The 20,722-nt window shown below is 37.2% G+C and overlaps 1 protein-coding gene across 1 annotated transcript in view; it reads right to left on the reverse strand.

Annotated features, from left to right (window-relative positions):
* Nucleotides 1-6,269: 6,269 nt before the first annotated feature.
* The window catches only part of pitpnm3 (PITPNM family member 3), a 100,097-nt gene continuing 85,644 nt past the window's right edge, over nucleotides 6,270-20,722 (reverse strand). Inside the window, exons 14-20 of the mRNA XM_058799864.1 lie at nucleotides 14,595-14,711; nucleotides 13,318-13,466; nucleotides 12,939-13,088; nucleotides 12,399-12,582; nucleotides 10,975-11,103; nucleotides 10,479-10,865; nucleotides 6,270-9,081 (exon numbers count right to left, since the gene is read on the reverse strand). Coding sequence (XP_058655847.1) covers nucleotides 10,545-10,865; nucleotides 10,975-11,103; nucleotides 12,399-12,582; nucleotides 12,939-13,088; nucleotides 13,318-13,466; nucleotides 14,595-14,711 — 1,050 coding nt within the window. The 3' untranslated portion in view covers nucleotides 6,270-9,081; nucleotides 10,479-10,544. The remainder of the gene's footprint in view (nucleotides 9,082-10,478; nucleotides 10,866-10,974; nucleotides 11,104-12,398; nucleotides 12,583-12,938; nucleotides 13,089-13,317; nucleotides 13,467-14,594; nucleotides 14,712-20,722) is intronic.

Below are 20,722 nucleotides of genomic sequence, written 5' to 3' on the forward strand. Positions count from 1 at the left end.
CAACATTGATAATAAATCAGCGTATTAGAATGATTTCTGAAGGACCATCCATTGAAGACTGGAGTAATGATGCTGAAAATTCAGCTTTGAATCACAGAAACAAATATTTTAAAGTATATTAAAATAGAAAAACATTCTTTTAAATTGTAATATTTCATAATATTACAGTTTTTCTGTATTTTTGATCAAATAAATGCAGGCTTGATGAGCATAAGGCACTTTCATAATGCTGCATAATTATCAAAAATGGTAATATAATAAAGTCCTTTCACGTCACCATTTCGCCAGCCTACACTTCACATAATAGGCCTGTAGGTGGCACTTGGGCTTCTTTGAGAGTTTCATCAAATAGTAAACTGTGTAGGATTTCATACATAAATAATTGAATTGAATAGCCTACTGATTACCATTACTGATTACTTTTGTTTTGTGCAGTGCTTTTGTAGTCATTCAGCATATATTTTCTCAGGGATGTAGGCTAATTTGTTTCATAAAATGAGACAAACCGCAGATCCAGATCGGTCCACAAATAAGCTCGTCTGTCCCATGTTATTTTCTACCGATTTATGAATAAGAATGGAAAATGTCCGCTCCACTTCACATTATTGTCCAATGAAATTTGAACTTGAGCCAGATCATGACTGGTTGGTGTATTATAGCCTGACAAACGGGCATTGATGAATTATGTAGCCTAATATTCTAAAATATATAATATATGGATTTTTAATTCAATCGACACACTAGCTTTGATTGTTGGTGAAAAAAAAAAAGTTTAAAATATTATTTGGTTTATTTTTTTCCTTCCGTCGACTCACTCACTGAAAGAACCATATATGGCTCGAGAGCCTATGGTTTCCGAACAGACTGGAATATCAGTCAGTCAAGCAAAACACACGCAACCCATAGCAGCGCCTCAGATTGACAGATATGTAAAAAATAAACAGGAATTTTCAGACTTTTGAGCGATTAGTTACCGTTTTGTACACATTGTCATGTTAATTAGAATTCAAATGCTTTTTGTTTTATTGACCACAATATCATTGATATTTATCTGAGAGAGGCAATTAGAATAATTTTGAAAAAAGGGCAGGGGCTCCAGCCCCCGAAGCCCCTGCCCCTGAGGAAAAATGACATTTAAATGATAATTTTGCTACAATTTTTGCTTGGATATGTTAAACATATCTATTCAATTTGGGTAATACATTTTCATTTTAATTTTGCAACTTATAAAGCTTTAAAATATATGTTTAATTTTACATATTAAAACTAGTGTAGGTATAATAATTTTCATTTTGCTATTTTATATATTGCACATTTCAAACTGAATTTAGCTACAGGTATGCTTCCATAAAATAAAATGGCGCCCACCTCCCGACTGAAAACCTGACTATTTACTTCAATACCACTCTGCAGCACACGAAGACAGAATTGAATAAAACACATTTTATGTTTATAAAATCAACACTTGGAGTCTGTACATTCCTAGAATGACTCCAAAGTCAAAGCAGCAGGCTAAATCGTGCTGGTTGTTTTGTTAACTTCTCTAATTGTTTGTAATACGACATTTACATACGCTTAATTCTGCAGATTTAATTTTCCGCACCAGATTTTGTGTATCGTCAAGGTGTGATCATCCACTAATTAGCCAGGATGCGGCGCAGAGAGGAACAGGGGTCTCCATGGCAACCGTAGGATTACTATGCAAACACGTCTTGATCTATAAGCAAACTGAAACGCATGATTTGGGCTGACATGATGGAGATTGCGTCGCCATGTTTTGCCAACAACAATAAGTTTGAACAGGCTGTTGAAGACGGCTAACAAGACGATTCCGTGTAGATTTAGTAGCGATTAAATTCCGAGGAGCGCGCTGTTCTTAAATAGCGTTTCAATGACAGTCTCTCACAGTATTCTCTCCACATATAGGCCTACATCCCGGTTTCACCAATCAGCTCAAACAAATTGCTTTAGAGAGCAGGGAGGGTGACAGCAAATGATACAGCTAATGAAATTCTGCCTATTATGTTGACTCTTTGGCACTGTTTTTTAGTTTACTGGTACAGTCCAAATCAATACGGCTTGATTTCCACCTACAGATGCGTCAAATCCCGCTGTCGAATGTGACTTATGGGTCAGGTGCTTGTTTATTCCCGCTCCGGTTTTCGTGCTATAAACAGAAGTGGGCTCTCAAAACACTCTCAGCCCACTGTTGGCTATTTCTGTCAGGTATAATGTATTGTCCTCTATGTTTAGCTTTGGCAGTCTGGAATGAAAATAACCTAAATGTGAAGGGCCTTTCACCCTCTCCTGTACTTTCTATGCCACCCAGCAGCCTAGCACATAGGAAAATAACAGCATCATTTATCCTGCACAAACTCTCTTGACACATTTGTAGTACAAAAAGATGGTGAATTTGACATTTACACACTTTTCAGAGTCAGCGAGATGCATTATTAAGATTTCAGTCGGTTTGATGAATTTATAATGGGTAGCTTTTCTAAATGTTTACTTGGCCATTCTAAGCTTTGAAATTGATGTCCGGAAGAACCTGAATGGAAGCAAAATGAGGACAGCATAGAAAACATCACACTTCAAATTAAACGTAATTTAATTTAATATGACTTATTTACACTTTTAAGAGCCCTCTTGTCGAAAAAGCTGTGTGCAAAGTTTTATTCATAGTGAAATTGAACACATCTATGAAATTTTTTTAATAATTCTACTAATAGTAGGATGACCATATGTCCTCTTTTTCCAAGAGTTTATATCTCACAGTTTTGACCGTTCTCTGTAGATCCCACATCACCTTGTATGTGACAATTGGTTGATATGAACAATGCAAATATGTAAACTATAGGAAAACAAAGCTCAAACCCTGACATTTCAGGCACTCCAGACATCCCAGACAGGATTGGTCTAGGGAGGGAAAAAAAAAAGAGAGACTTCAAGCCAGTCATATCATAAAATTGTTTCCTAACCAGTTATATACAGTTTTGGCATGTTGTTACGCACAGTAGATTCTCGTTTGGCAGATGGTTTAATGAAATTATGCAATCACAATCAATTGTGCAGTGAGAGAAAGAATTAAGCAGACAGCATTCAATTCAATCACATTCAATTTTCTACTTTTTGTTGAATTTCTTTTATAGTTACCTCAACTGAACACAAATAAACCAGCTTCCTGGAAAAGGAACAAATGGAGGAAATAATCTGACCTTAGAAGATCACCAGGTCACCTTCACCTGAATCCAAAGTCTCCATCTAATGAAGATGGACAAATACTGTGAGCCCTGTGAGGAGGTGATGGGAACCTCTTATTGTCCATTCTTGTCAGACTATTTTAGAGAGAATGTACTTTCAAAGATAATTGGTTTGAATGACGTAAAAACAGCCCCGTTGCGTTGTGGTTAACACTGCAATATTGATCATTTTGCAATCAGAAAGGCTAGTACACAGTGCACATCCCCCTCTAGAGAATGAAAGCGGCAACAGTGATTGAGGCTGTTCTGTACATGCTAACCCTCAATGTCAGGCTGGAGAATGGTTACGCTCTGAACCAGGACACCAGGGTGGTCACGTGTCACATTAAATCCCCTGAGGCTTTCAACTGTGGCACAAAAATCTTTAATAGAACTTATTTCCTCTGTCACGTTCTTCTCCAAAGTGTCTTTGTATACACTAGAGTGACAGCAAGAACAGGTCAAACTGCTTTTCAGGGCCTTGATGGGAAAAAAACATACTAGTTACCACTAGGACATTATTATTCACTAAGTTACCTCCTCCTCATACATTAAACGTATGAGTTGTTTTCCTCTTAAGTTATGAAAGTACATATAACAGATGTGCCAAAATTTCACAATCATAGCTCATGAATCTTAAAATAAAATATGGAAATGACTAGTTTTCACGAAGACATTTCATCACTGGTTACCAGGCTTTAATGGATGGAAGAGATTATGTAATAATTATTTTTCTGGATAGGATAGATGTCAAATTATGGGCTGAATCATCTGAATGATTCACCACAATGATTTCAGCATCTAATAGGTTACACATTACTGTAAGGCTGGATGAAGTCATGCCATCTAAAACCACAAAAGATATGACATTCAAGTTAAATATTCATGCTTAGGTTGAAAGCAGAGTCCAATGTGGTGTCAGAGCATGAAGAAGAAAAAAATCATTATATCATGAAGTAGAGAAGAAATTAACAGAACAAATCAAAATGCAGCAAAGCCACATCTAAATAAAAAAAAAAAAATAAATAAAACCACAAGACAAAACAGTAACCACAAAGCAACACAAAATAAATTAAAAGCACATTACAAAACAAAATGCACAAAACCACAATGCAATACAACAAAAATCAAAAGCACAGTAAAAAAGACAAACTAACAGAAAATAAACAGGACTAAAATCACACAAAAAAAGTAAACAAACAAAACACTGCTACAAAGCACAGTACAAATAAAATAAAGAAATAAAATTATCTAATAATATATTATTTTATAATACAAATAATTCAAAAAATACAAAAACTAAATAACAGAAAAAACTATGAACAAAAATAAAAACCGAAAAACCCAGCAAAAACAACAGAAAGGCTGGTTTAAGAATTGTAGAACATGTAAATCATACAAAATTATAATTGTACATGCATACACTGTGAATATTTTAAAATCCTGAACATTTTCAGCTATCACAGTAATGATGATTCAGAAGCCTTTACCAGGCTTGCTGGAGATGCTGCTGGATACTACATGACTTTCCCATGAACAAACTAGTCCCCAGGGGCTCATGGGCTTGACCCGGCAACTGAAGAATGTTCTGTAGCAGGATATGGATTATGACAGACGGGCTGCTGCACGTTTGTGTGAGAGAACACTAGTGTGTATTTGTGTTCATTTTGCAGAAGGTCTGCTTTCAGGGTAAGCTCTCTATCCCCGAGTCTTTCTTGTCAGGTCAAAACATCTGTACTCATTCCAAAATCATCCAGGAAGTAACAACAGTCCCCCAGATTCACACAAATCTACACGGTAATGCTGAAAGAACGCGCCAATTAAACTGCTGGTCTTAAGGGCCCTCTTGACTGGAATGATATCTATAATGTGTCGAGTGTTTGATTGACTTCCATAAAAAGGCTGGAGTGGAAAAAAAACAAAACAGAAACTAATAGATGGTGCCATGCTGGGACCAATCTTCATAATGATTATCAAGGCACTAATGTGTAATTATTCATTTTTTGAAGCTACAGTATAATATCAGATTGAAATAGGCTTTGTTTCTCCTTTGTGATGTTGCAGATATGGTCCCCGCCTTTGAAAAACATTTGTGGCTCCATTTTTTCCATAAAAGGAAAAATTGAGTTAAAATCTTATGCCCCTAAGCTATAAAAAAAACAAAAACACACAGAATAGCATGGGCAGGACATTTTCTTTTCAAAGCAACCCAATGACACCAAAATACAAACATGAATTTTGCTTTGCACTCTAGAAAGGAAATTATTCCTTTTAATCCTCATTTTGTTAATAAACAAGCAATTATCTGCAATATTTGCAAGCAGTGAATCCAAAACGAAGACCCATTCAATCAAAGAATGTGCAACAATGCTGGCACATCGAGAACAATAGATTAAAAAGCGTCCATCAATAATCCCAGCGATACGTTCACACAATTTGCACATGCCGACCTCTCCGGCACATGCCTGGAGCATTAATCAGCTAAAGTGTGTGATTTGTGATTAAAGGGCCATTTCTACAGCATCCCAAAGAATGAGCGGGACACATTCATTAATGGTGACAGCCACTGAGAGCATTTGTTCACCTGCTGACTTTAAAAGACCACAGATGATATCCTGCAAGGAAAAAAACTGTCCCTTGAGGGGGAAAGAAAAAGTTAATTTCACTGGAAACCTGCTGTCTGCACATTTGTCGCTTTCAAGGACAGATGTTATTTGCACTCGGTTTAAACTACTCAAACAGAATTGAATGAGGAAGACAAAAGCGACTGGTGTGTTTTGGTTTTGCTCAGGTATCATTTATACCAGCGTAATAATTAGCATACATATTAAAGAACAGGAATAGTCCATCTAGAGCATAGCTACTCTTGACAGAGTAATTTAGCGTGAAAACTCTGAGCTGCTTCCTCTGATGTTGTGTGTGTGAATTGATAGAGCTGCACTCACCTTTCTGGCTGGTCAGAGAAAAGGTCACAACTTCACACATCTTCACAGCACTGACAGAGCTAAAGTTTACACAGATATATCAAGCAGGATTTATAATGATTTATTGAAGAATGAGTATACAGCTCGGTATAGGCCCAACAGAAGCACATCCACTGAAATAGACCAATACTGGACCAAATACCACAATAATACATGTTGTCAAGAGGCCTTGACACAGTCGTGTACTGAATATATGCACTTTACATGTTTTTAAAATACAAATATACTTTTTCACACACCATCTGAGAATATAGATATTAGACAAATAAATATACATCTTGATAAGGCTGAAAACACGTTCATATATATTTGACAATTCAGCAATGATCACACACGAATGAATTAAAAAGTTTGCCTATAAAATCTCCACAAATTACAGGCTTAGTTTATAACTATCAGAGGATCAAAAGGCCACTAGCACGATCTCCGAATTAAAAATATGTACAGTAAATACAAAATATCTCCAAACTAACACTCACACGAGACTTGCATACATGTAACAGACATGCGCACACGTAGATACAGACCAAAACACTCATGCCTACCCACTTTCACACCGTCTTTAGTGTTATATAAAGATTTACAGTTAAATATACAACAAAATAAAATTACAAATACTTTCGCTGTGCAACTGCAATTTTCAATAGACAGCCCCATACAAAATACCAAAATCAGTAACTACGATAGGAAAATGTGACATTACAAGAACTATTGAGTATGGACACCCTCGAGCATTATAGTGGCCTGATAGTGTCTTTTGTTGATTTACATTTATTTATTGTAACACAAAGGTTGTCCTCAAGTATAGTTTAAAATACTAATATAGTATGTTCTTCAACAAGACCATCGTACCCAGTTAGATGGATTTACATGTAAACAATATCAACGTGTTGTGTTTGCGCAAGTTGTCGTAGCGATAAGACCAATAATGTGACACAACGACATCTTGACAACCACAGTCACTTTACAATACAAATATAAAATGGTTATTTGGCAATTTAAGGTGTGCTATTTTTTAATCTTGGTTTTCAGTCAAAATATCCGAGCATTCATAAAAAGATACATTTAATTGAGAAGCAAAATAAAGAATTAAGAGAATGTATATTTTAAATTTATATTACTGTTCCAAAGTCTGAGGTCAGTAAACTTTTATAATGTTTATGAAAGAAGTCTCTTATGCTCATCAAGTATGCATTTATTTGATCAAAAATACACTAAAACAGTAATATGTTGAAATGTGTTTTGTATTTTAATATACTTTAAAATGTTAATTATTCCTGTTATGGAGTCTTCAGTGTCACATGATCCTTCAGAAATCATTCTAATATGCTGATTTGCCGCTCAAGAAACATTTCTTATTACTATCAGTGTTGAATACAAATGCAGTGCTTAATATTTTGTGAAAACCATAATACATGTTTTTTTCTTCAGGATTTGATGAATAGAAAGTTTAAAAGAACTTTATTTTATTTAATATGGAAATCATTTGTTTATTATTATTATTATTATTATGATCATTTTTCTTACACTGATGCTATAATCAGTTTTTCAATTTATTTATTTATTCCCGATATATACTGTCTGAAAATAATTTTATTCTTCATGTAAATTTATCTTGCTTAAGGATGTTTAAATATTTGTACTGAAAAAGAGGAAAAAATACCAATTGTGACCCTGGATGACAAAACCAGTCTTAAGTGTAAATTTAAAACCTTTCCATTGATGTATGGTTTGTTAGGATCGGACAATATTTGGCTGAGATACCACTATTTGAAAATCTGGAATCTGAGGGTGCAAAAAAATCTAAATATTGAGAAAAACACCTTTAAAGTTGTCCAAATGAAGTTCTTAGCAATGCATTTTACTAATCAAAATTTAAGTTGAGATACATTTATGGTAATAAATTAACAAAATATCTTCATGGAACATGATCTTTACTTAATATCCTAATGATTTTTGGCATAAAATAATAATCGATAATTTTGACCCATACGATGTATTTTTGGCTATTGCTACAAATATACCCCAGCGACTTAAGACTGGTTTTGTGGACCAGGGTCACAATTAAGAAAATGCTTCATTGCAGTGTGAGCACTGCTGGAGTCAGCTATTGCCACACACAAATGCATCATCCTGTACATACTCAGTTCGCCTCAGTGCCACTTATTATATATTTACAACACGAGTGAGAGACAGGCACAAGAAGAACCACCGATGGTTGTAAATATGCTTCTGCAGTCGTGGCGTGACCCGGCAGAGGAGTGGGCGGAGTTCAGTAGCAGTGGCCATCGCTGTCAGACTCTGTTCTGGCTGAGCGACTGAACACAGACAGGGGCGACAAGAGTTCAGGCCTGGTCGCCACACTGGCACAAAAGGTTAATGTACAGTTTGCAAGTCCGTCTGGCCACAAGTGGGCCATAGACAGCCGCCCAGAGAGCAGACAAATGCCTGCAATATTAAAACAGAGGGATTATTGCAGGAGTCAGCGCTGCCACCTGTCCGAGCAGCGGGATGCTCACCCTCCCTCTTCCTCCGTATTGCTTAGGCGTGAGGAAATTTGATGTTTTCTCTAAGGATCTTATCAGATATCCTCTTTGTTCCTGATGGGCGATGCGAGGAATCCTTTGTACGATGCTAAAATCAATCCAGAAGTTCTCCAAAGCATCACAGGCGGATGAAACTGAATTTAGAAACAGAATTCTCCTCTGCTCCTGTTGCCGAAACAAAGCATCAGGACTCAGAGTTTGTGCGTCGTTGTGTCAGATCCATGCGGATGGCACTTCACTGAGGAGTTTTTATCAGCTCAGGTGGGATTTGTCTTATTTTATGGTGTAATATCAGCAGAAGGAGTAAAGATGCTGTGGGGTTGAAGGAGAAAAGAGATTGTGAATCAAAGAGCGCTTCACACAGCAGCCACGCTTCACTGAGCACCCATATAAATATCTATTTAATTATGAAAATCATCAGAGAAAATTACAAACGGTTTCCCAAGGAGCCACAAGCAGGCCGTGGTCGGCATCTATCTCATCAGGCAAACATTATTTGGCAAAAGGGAAGAGCGCTTGAGTCGGGGCATGTCTGGGCACTCTTATTTGCGGATCACCGGGCCCAGCAGAGGAGCATTTGCATTCAGATTTGCACGGCGTGATGGGAGATGAGGCGGTGGGAGGCCCGAGCTCTATTAATAATTCTTCAGCCTTTTTTACAGTCCTGATTATGAATGAACCAGAGCTAGAGGAGGGGTACCTTCTCATTTAATGGCAAGGTTTCGGAAGGATGTCGAGCCACTAGTACTGTCCCTAATCACTTTTTCTCTATTTGCCGGGATAAAGCCGCTAAATCATTCAAGGAGGGTTGCAAACAGATATCGTGGGGGTTGAGGTCTTGCTAGGTTCTGAATACAAATTTTGGGTTATGAATTCGGCGATGCTGAGACTGAATTTAGGAATATTGTACAGCGCAATGGTAATGCGGTGAGAATATTAGATGTGTGCTCATTTGAAATTTTAATTTAACTCAAATTTAAAACATGGTCATGCCCTATCCATGCACAAAATCTGTTTGTTATGCATTAGAGACAAAACAAAAAAGCCTAAGGGACTGTTCAACACGGTATATTTTGCCTTTAAAAATACAGAAAAAACGGAATGGGGAGAAAATTACATTAAATCATTTAAATTTCAAAAGCTAAATGCTCCTTATGGTTTACATTTTATTACCAATAATCTGTGATTACAGTTTTTATTAATTATTATTTTTTACTCAAGTAATTTCTACCCATAAAAACACATTTTATGTATATTTTAAAATGTAACAGTTATATTCATTAAATACTTTTAAGCATTTATATAAAATATAAAAAATTATAAAAAAATATTGAAGTATTTTAAATTTACATTAATTTCCATGACTTCCAGGTCTGGAAATCACACTTTTAAAATTCCTAGGTTGTTAAAAATGGCCATAGTTAAGGGGGAAAATTATATGAATAAATATATTTCAGTGAGCCTTTAAAAAAAAAAAGAAGCTTAATTTAGTTATTTATTTCATTTATAGCTTATATATTCATTTATAGCTTTATTTATATTTATTTAAAGCTTATTTATATTGCCATTTTAAGCCTTATTTTAAATTCAAGCCATCTTGTGGCCCACTAGTGGGTCCCGGCTCCCTGGTTGAGATCCACTGGTCTAGAGCATGTTTACGTAAAAAAAAATATAAAAGTATGCAAAACAGGCTTAAAACTACAGCTTACCTGGGCTCAGTCCACCGCGAGATCATTACCATCTGTCCTTTCCATCCCTCCTATGTTTCTCTTGGGTCAGGGAGTGGTGTCGCCACGGTGCATGGACCCCCGTGCCCACATGGCATGGCCTGGACCCCCTCCACCTCCGTGGTCCTTGTCCGACTCGGGCTGGCTCTGAGCTCGCTCTGGTTTAGGGTTGGGTGTCATGGGTGGCTCAGGCTGCTGCACCGACATTGTGCGGCGAAGGTGTGTCCGCTTACACAGGAAGTCCGGTTTAGCTGACAGACCAAATGAGCCCTTTCGAAGAACCATTCGCACCGAGGAGCTCTTCTTGGGCCGGGCTCTGTGACTGAACTGCAGGGAGGAGAGATGCACTGCATAACCCTCACTCAGGAACTGTGGTAGATCAGAAGACATGAAAAGATATTAGAGAAACTAGATTCATTTTGACCAGTTATGGGGGAAACTGAATGAAAGACAATGATTGAAATCAAAGTTAGTTAACCTGGCACTGATTCTGGTACTTCTTAGAGGGCCGTCCCACTATATATATCTGGTTGGGATTGAGGCCCAGCATGCTGTAGACGGAAATGTCCTTCATGGAGCCGTAGGCCCAGTTGATTTTAATGTGACACTGCCAACATGAGAAAAGGGCAAAGTGTGATAGACGGCCTGAGGATACACTACAAAAACACCTCAGTTCCTGTGTGACTACTCATGCGTGAGACAGAGGAAGCAAGCGTGAATAAGATGGACCAAGAGAAGCAGAAATAAAGGAGTAAAGAAAAATGATGTTTCTTACTCTTCATTCCTACTATGTGGTATATTTTCATGTCTCCATCAAATGCAGTATTTGAAATGTACACTCCGTCATTCAAAAGTTGGTGGGGTCAGTAAGATTTTTTATGTTTTTAAAAGGAGTCTCTTATGCTTACCACAGCTGCTTTATTTGATCAAAAATACAGTAAAAACAATATCATGAAATATTGTTACAATTTGAAATAATTATTTTCTATTAGAGTATATTTTAAAATGTAATTTATTCCTATAATGACAAAGCTGAATTGTCAACACTCTTTGAATTGACAAAAGTCTTCAGGGTTACAGAAATCATTCTAATATGCTGATTTGGTGCTCAAGAAATATTACTTTTTACTATGAAAATTGAAAACAGTTGCAGTGTTTAATATGTTTGTGTTAGTGCTTTTTTCCCAAGAAACAATAGAAAGTTCAAAAGAACAGCATTTCCTTGAAATATAAATCTTGTGTAACAAATTTCCTAACCTTCACTTTTGATTAATTGAATAAATCCTCTTTGAATAAAAAGTATTCATTTTTGATCAATTTACTGCATCCTTTCTAAATAAAATGTATTTTGAATCTAATGCATCCCTATTTATTTATTTTTAAGTGTTTCTTCATTAATCTTTTCTTTAATATAAAAAATATTTCTTAAATTTCACTTTACATCATGTTAAAAATTCTTCATTTTTTGGTGTGAAACCAACAGCAAAAGCACCAGCAAGTTTTTGCAATCTTTGATGTTTTGTGGTCTTTGTTTATCTTACTCTCAACTCTTTTACTTGATCAAATTTCCAAACCTATATAAAATGTCATAACATTTCAAAGATGGTTAATTAAACAATTGCAAAATGTATGCTACTTCTTAATCCCTCTTTGAGCATTGGTTAAATACAGCTTTTTATTTCCATCCTGATAGGCATCCTGTTCGTTTTAAAATGTGCACATAAGTTATGACTCATAAAGTGCCTGAGCTTAACCAGAGCAGTAGTGTACCCTTTTATAGAAACACTTCCTTAAACTACAACACAGGCATATTCATATTTTACAGTTACAGAGTTCAAAAGGTACTGCAAAACAGGAATGACCTATATACCAAATATGTGGACATGGTAGCAGAAAACTAACCTCTTGCACCAAGTTCCTGAGGAAGATGGTTTTCTGGCGAAGAGGGTCGTGCACCAACCCCTCCGAGAAGAAGATCATCCCCTGAGGGAAGTTGTGCTGAGACAGCCAGGACACAACCCTCTGCTTCTGCATGTCTGGACGTCCAGTGATGTAAATGATCAGGTAGCCCAGGTCCTGCCAGTGTCTGCATGCAAAATACAATCATTTACCCTCTGAGCAATCCCATAATGCTTGGTGAAAAACAGTTGGGGACCGATTCCTGGATAGTCACGGTGCCTGGTCCTCCAGCAACAGATTGCATTTGACAAAGCAGTAAATTTGCCCAAGGACAGTCTGGGAAACAACCCAAGATTGTCCATTTGTAAATCCCAAACCCCATCTGATATGTGGTATCAGCACTTTGCTATCTCTCTATTAAATGAAATCCAATTGTGCCTCACCAGCAGGCCGGTACTTTTCAATATTGCCATGGCATGAAATGAAAGCATCGATTCTCTCTCACACACATTTACACAGAAAGCCACCCTGTGAATTTGTTACCTGACTACATCCACAGCTCCGGGCCGTACTTTAGGGTCGCTGCCCATAATAGAGACGCTAGCGGCAAATGAACCGTCAATGCTAAAGACGACACACTCCATCCCCTGCGGCAAGACCGTCAGGAAGGCCTCCGCGCTTGTCTGGTCACCCCTGTGAGAAAAGAGTGACATGAACAAAGATCCAGCTCTTGATCAAGCTCAAGATGCGGCATGAAGCCCGAGATCAATTTAACAGCGAGGAGTTGTTCTCCTTCAGCCCTCAGGGTGAGAGTTTTACGAGTGCCAATTGAATGCTTGCAAATTATCCCCGCTGAGACAACCTTGAGAGCACGGCCATTTTGGATACATTACAAGTAATCTTCAGGGTCCCATTGACTTACTTGACAACCATTTTGATGGGGTAGACCCCCAAGACCAGCTTTTTGCTTCTGGGGATGGTGTATGTCACTCTGCCACTGTTGTTGGTCACCTCGGTGTCTAAGTGCTCCCAGCGACCCGACTGCGGCTGGGTCATCACGTACACATCGACCTGAGAGACAAAACAACAAAGAAACAGACAGTGGGAGGAAGTAAGTGAGTTGGAGGGAGATTATTGAGGCATACTAGGGTTGTCACGACACCAAAATATCAGTAGTAGATACCAGTACCAGTGACATTGCTCTATACCAGTTTCAAAACCACAGCAAGCACTGTTTTGCTATTCAATGCACTCTTTTATTTGCCGCATTAAATATTAATACACAAATTGAATAAAAGCGACAGTAGAGACATTCATAATGCCACTGAAGAATTCTATTTCAAATATATGTTGCTCTTTTGAACTTTACTTTCATCAAAGAAGCTGATAATAATAAGAAATATTTCTTGAGCACCAAATCAGCATATTAGAATGACTTCATATTATATTTCATATTAGAATGAAGGATCATGTAGACTGGAGTAATGAAGCTGAAAATTCCGCTTTGCCATCACAGAAATAAATTACATTTTAAAATGTATAAAAATAATTAAACAGTTACTTTAAAATGCAATAATATTTCACAATATTACCGTTTTACTGTATTTTTGATCAAAGCCTAGGTCAGCATAACAGACTTCTTATGAAAACCAAAAAAACTGACAAAACCCAAACTTTTGAATGGCAATGGCAAAAAAAAAAAAGTGTCATTAATTAAGAAAATTAAGTGGCTTTGTGTCTGTTATTTTTATTAATTTTAACAACAAAGAGTAAATACTGTGGTCATTTTCACAGTTTTATATATTTTTCTTGCCTCTCAAAGCATAACTTATGGTTTACATTAGTACTTTACCAAGATGTATTTAGTCAATATATTAGTTACTGGCTTCAGTATGTAGATAATGAATGGTTTGACACTTCTTTAAGTCTAAATATGAGGTTCATCAGATGTTTGCATGTGCAGCCACACATTACAAGGTGAAAGTGCTTATCACAGAGAACTGAATGAGTACTGATACTGTAAAAGTTACTGGTAAGGTTTCGCTTGCGGCAGAAGTACCAGTATTATCATTCATTTTTTCATTAGTAGTTTCACTGCGAAAACAACAACCCCTTTACAATTCCACAGACATTTTGGTTGCATGCAAAAAAAGCTTGTTTGAATGCATATTCTATGACGGTGGACCACAGCTCTCTCACCTTTTCCCCAGTCAGGGTCACCATATCCAGCGGACCGTACATGAAGCGACCAACCAGTGTCTGATGCCCGTCCTCAGTTGCGATGACATCATTGACTCTGTGGTTGGCGGTGACATTCTGTAGACAGAAAAAGATGTTAGGTTGCCTCTGCTTTTCTATCATTTTCTTGCCGCAAGAGAGTCTGTTATGACAAATAAGGCAAAGGATAAGTGTAAATGACACTGATAATACTGCCATGCACCATTTCTGACAGATGGAAAAAAGAGAAAGGGGCAGTTTAATAAGTATGCAGTACAAAGTCCTTCCAAAAGAGGGTGTCACACTCTAATCCTTCCCTTCTTCAATAAATTTCATTTTAGTGATAAAGCTGTTCTACACAGAGCTCAGTGAAGATAAATCCTACAGCTCCTGCTGAGGCAGCTGTGCTTAAATGGGAAATTAAAGCAAGCAAAACACAGAGCTATGCAAATCCTGAAAATAACTGGCCACAGTCACCTTCATGCCAGCAGAGGAAGCAGGCAAACAGAGAGAGGAAGATAAATGCAAGAAGCTTTTACTCTGCTCCTTTATAGAGCAAAGGCAAGACTTTGAGACAGCGTCTGAATTCACAAAAGCTTCTTTCTATAAGCCTGACTCAAAACATCCCTCTCACATACCAGCTACTATAGTGACAAAATCCAACAGGATACTGAGGCTTAAAAACTGGGGCCTTAAAAACCGCAAACAGTACTAGATTTTCACATTTCTGAACTAAGTTTGAATGGTGCTTGCCCACGGCCTTATATACCACTCCTAAGGCTTTGTGAGTAGTTGTTAGCATGTTGCCATGTGGTTGGCCACCCCACTCACAACTGCTGCTTCTGTCTCTTTTTTCTTGACAAGAATTGCGTTTATTATGATAGGACAGATAAGAGCTGAAAAGAAGCTAAATGGGAGAGGGATTGGGATCGGCGTTGTATGTCAGCGCACTGCCCACAAGGCCATCCCCAACTGCCTCCCGGGCGGCGCATCATAAATGGCTGCCCACTGCTCCGGGTGTGTGTTCACGGTGTGTGTGTTTGTTCACTACTCACTGCTGTGTGTGTGCACTTGGATGGGTTAAATGCAGAGCACAAATTCCGAGTATGGGTCACCATACTTGGCCACACGTCACGTCCTTTCCGTTCCTTTCCTTCCTATACTGTGCTCATAGCACATGCTCTTCAAATGCACGCACAAATTCAGTGGTGCGTGCTGCAGCCTATACAATTTCATATTAAAGCGCAAAAGAAACTATGAGCATGCAATGTCACGAAAAATTTAACAAAAAGGCGATTAAATAGGGTGACCATGTTTTAGTTTTCCAAAAAGAGGACAGTAGGGGGCGGGGTTTGTGGGCAGGGCTTCGCATAACAGTATACGTAGCAAGGTTTTTTTTTGTCTGTTTACTTATTTAGTTTTTATAATAAATAAAAAGAAAACAAGTAGATATAATAGAAAAAGAATAGGGAATGCTAGTGTTAGAGGGTCATTTTTAAATAAAAATAAAAAGTCAATAGAACAGAAAAAGAATAGATAATACTATAGTGTTAGGAGGTCATTATTTATAATAAATAAAAAGAAAATAAGTAGAAAGAATAGAGAATATTAGTGTTAGAGGTTCTTTTTTTCTTTATAAATAAAACAAGTAGTTAGAATAGAAACAGAATAGAGTGCAAATGTTAGAGGCTCAAGTTTTTTAATTTAAAAAAAGCTGATAAAATTAGAATTAGCATTAGAATAGAGAGTGCTAGAGTTAGAGGGTCACATGAAGATGAAAGAGATTTTAAGGTCTGTTTTGGGTTCTGTTTCATGTTCTTGCTTTCATGTCTTTTATTTTGTAATTGTTTCATGCTGTTAGTGTCTTGCTTCCCTTGCCCTCATGTATTCATGCCATTGGTTCTCTTGTTCATTGTGTCATGTTGATTGGTAGTCTTAGTTATGTGTCCTGTCTCTCATTGGTTGATTCTTGTCATGTGACCTGTATTGTTTGCTATAAGTAGCCATCTTGTTGTCGTTGTGTATTGATGTTGTAACCTGCTGTTGGTGAGTCTAGTCTGTCAAGTCTGTCCATGCCAAGTCAAGTCAAGTCTGGTCATGTCAAGTCTGTCCATGCCAAGTGAAGTCTGTTCTAATCAAGTCACGTCAAGTTAAGTCTATTCAAGTCAAGTATCGGATTATTTTTGTACTTTGGATCACGTTTGTAAATAAATTGCACCTGGGTTCTCAAACTCACCTCCAGTGGACTCTCATTACAGAGATGTGCTTTCAGCCGTTTCTAGAAAATATTAAAGACTGCTTGGATTGAGTTGGGCAGGTCTTTCCACCAGGAGGGAACAGTTAATGTAAAAGTCCATGAAAGTTTTATCATAGGGAGAATACAAAATGTTTCAATACAAGCATTTCAGTCAAATGTAATGTATGCAGACCTTTAACCCACTTGAGAAAAATCAACCCATGGCAACATTTTAAAAGTAGCCCAATTCTGTGGAAAAAACACAGACTTGGCAACTCTGCAATGCATCCAACAAGAGCTGCAGGAGTCAGATTTGACTGATCACAGGTCAAGAGATGACTGACAAGACTATGCTTGAGTATTTGTTGCTCAACAGATCCTGAGCTCATTGACAAATATCTGATCTTGTTAGATGTACTACCTTTACACAGAGTGCCTGTGATTGCAAAATCGAAAGTGAAAGTAAACAGCGCAAACGCTCATTAAAAAAAATTTAAATACACCGCATACAGAGAGGCTCCCTGATGCGGCAAAATTATATACAGTATTAGAATGTTTAAAGGAGTGGACACAAAAATTGCGGGAGCGGGATTAAGAAAACACCCGAAAACACCATTTTGGGCGATTAAGAAATCCCGGCCGGACGCATTTATGTATATATATATATATATATATATATATAAAAATATAATATATGCTTGGAGCGGTCAAATGAGGAATCTACCAATACATATATATTGGTACAAGAAGGAGCGTGATGTTATTGTTTACACGGTTGTCAAGGATATGCAGAGCTAATATGGGCAGCCATGCCATCGTTTTCAAAAGTCTCTGTTTTGATTCGTTTACACTGAAACGCAACCCCGGAGTTTTCAAATTAAAATGGGGTCGGCAGAATTTTCAAAAGGGTTGAAAACACTGGAGTAGCGTAAACGACAGGCGTAACCACAGCAACAAAAATGCACTAGTGTAAACGTAGCCTTATACTGTAACTGCTATATTTGTATACATTAAACAAAATTAAAAATATACTGTCTGTTGTTTCTACATTAATAAGATTGAATGTGAAAATAATGTGAAAACTTTATGTGAAAAACTTTAATGTTGGGTGGGATTATGCTGCATTCACGCCATGTCGTAATTCCGAGATGACAACACGTGACATTATACTCTATCTAAATTATATTTTTCTATGGCACCACTATCAAAGCCAAAGCCCTCACGTGCTCCTGAACTCGTAATTACAACTTGTAAACTCAGAATGTTCTGAGAGTTACGACCAATGACAGATGGTGACCGCCACGTGACTGCCGCCAGGTTCATTTTGGCACTACTTAAGCGCTACCTCTGAGTCCGACAACATGGAAAGCTAAGAGTAATATGTCACGTGTTGTCCAGGGCCGGAGTGGGATCCATTTTCAGCCCGGGAGTGTAATGCTCAAGACCAGCCCACCACCTATCCCCATCCAACCCCCTCCCACCGTGGTGGAATCTGGATAAATGAAGTGACAGATCTGTTCTTACTATCCTGTTATATTTATTTTTGACATATTTCAATAAAAAATATGAATAATGTAAATATGGCCATAAATATCAATAACAAATCACATTGAAACAAGTAGTCCAACTGTTACATTATGAAAAAATGGTTTGCATTCAAACGAAAATAAAGTAGTGCAGTAATAAATATACTTTTTGCACTATTGTTTTTTTTTTTTTATATCCACGTCAATGTAATAAATAAAATAATGAAATAAATTATATGCAACATTTCTGCTACAAAACATACAACTGTAACATTATATATATTTAAAAAATTCAATTCAAAATTGAAAGCTGCCAAGCAGTCATCAATAACTAAATGGAAAATCAGTAACGTTAAGCATCTCGAAAGAAAGAAAGAAAAAAAAGGAAAGAAAGAAAGAAAGAAAGAACAGGCTAAAATCACTTATATTTAATTGAAACAGACAATAAATAGAAAAAAACCTAAACTGAATAAAAAAAATTCCTTCAATGGAAGTCAGTTTGGATAAAAGCGTTTGCCAAATGCATAACTGTAAATGCTGCTAGTCACTGTAACGTTACCTTGAGTCGCCAGGTCACGTGTGCTCGTTTGTCTTCTTGAAAAAATATTTGTCAGTTTGGCACATTTGGCTGCGTCATCCTCCAATGCCTTTCTTTTTTTTTTACTATCCATTTTATTCTTCCCGCGATTAGCGCACTCTGGCTTAGTTGTCAGCCACACAGTAACTTAAACACATAGACGTTATTCTGTGTATGTAAAAATATTTAAACAAATTTTAAAAAAGCAGGCAAGTCTGCCGGCCCAATTTATGAGCGGGGCAGAGCGGCCCACCGGGAATTCTCCCGATGGCCTGGTGTTGTCATCTCAGAATTACGGTAATTACGACATGGCGTGAAGGCAGCATAAATCAGTTATTCACGATTAATTTGAGAAAAAATGTGCGATTCATTCGTTAATTTTATTGATTTTTAGATTGACAGCACATTGTGATACTTGTTTGCGGAGCTTGTTAGTAAGGCTACACAATTTGGCCAAAATGTTGTGATTTATATATGACTAAATAAATATTATTAGTATTGTTATTATGATTATTACTATTAAAAATAAAAATAAGACATATTTCTATTGTAATATTTCTTAGTAGCAGAAAAAAATGTGATAATCGTCGTCATCATCATCACAATAATACTTTAATTTTACAGTACAACTACAAATATTAAAGGTTGATCCTAAAGTGTTTAATATCTTCGACCACTGAGCTTTTTAGTTATTGATTTTTTTTTATCAGCCACTTTCATTACAAGTTCGGGAAGATTGTTGGTGCATGCTGCATTCCTAAATGCACGTTATATGTGACCCAAACCCAAAGCGTATGCAAAGATGAGTTTGCGTGAAGTTGCATTTACTGTACACAAAGCCACTCTAAGACACAGAAAACACTGGATAATGAGCTGCTTGCTTGTAAAAGAAAACAGACAGTATTTATATAATTAAATCACAGCTTTTGTGATTTGATAATAACACTAAGTCATTATTTTGATGATTGTGCTTGTTAGTTAGTTACTACAAATCAAAAGAGCCCATCCTCTGTTATTCTGGTATGTACATATGGTTCTTGTCCCTTCTACAGTGAAAGTCTGAGGGATTTTTTTTGCCTGTTTTATTGTCCAAAATCAGAAAATAAAATCTAAGCATGAGAAATAGCCAAAGCAATGCTTGAATTAGCAAGCCCCACTAGCTGAATCACAGCTGAAGTTTGAATGTCATGTAAATGTTGAACTCAACTGAACAGCCGCTGGCACTCATGCCGCCAAAAATCACCAGCTCTTCAGGTCATTTTGTCACAAAATAACTTCTTGCCATGGTCACTTTTGAATGAGAATCTAAGTACTGTGACTGTTAATATTATGCTATCATGTTGGTATGGCATGAGCCCACACAGAGAGCTGTACAGCCCTGTAAATCATTAGCCCAAAAAAGCTGAGACTAATTGCACTGATTTGTCATTTAATGAAGCGGTTAAACATTTCCCAACTTGCACCCATTTGCATATTGATTAAGTCAGTCAATAATTCATCTTGGCATGAGCCCATACATGATTGCCATATGATGGGCTTCCAAACCAGCTCACATACCGATGAGATACACACAAACAATCAACAAGCAACACACCACCATATGTGCTGGTGACACACCTGAGTGGATCTTCAGACACAAGGCTAATCTTAAAAGAAGCATGTTGCTGTGTAGGAAAAGCATGTATGTTTGTGGAATGGATTCAGATTGGTGCCGACTTTATGCCTTGCAGCTCGCTCACCGAGCCAGAATGATGCAGCATATACACACAGA

Source organism: Onychostoma macrolepis, chromosome 15, assembly GCF_012432095.1.
Source record: "Onychostoma macrolepis isolate SWU-2019 chromosome 15, ASM1243209v1, whole genome shotgun sequence".
NCBI classification, from domain to species: Eukaryota; Metazoa; Chordata; class Actinopteri; order Cypriniformes; family Cyprinidae; genus Onychostoma; species Onychostoma macrolepis.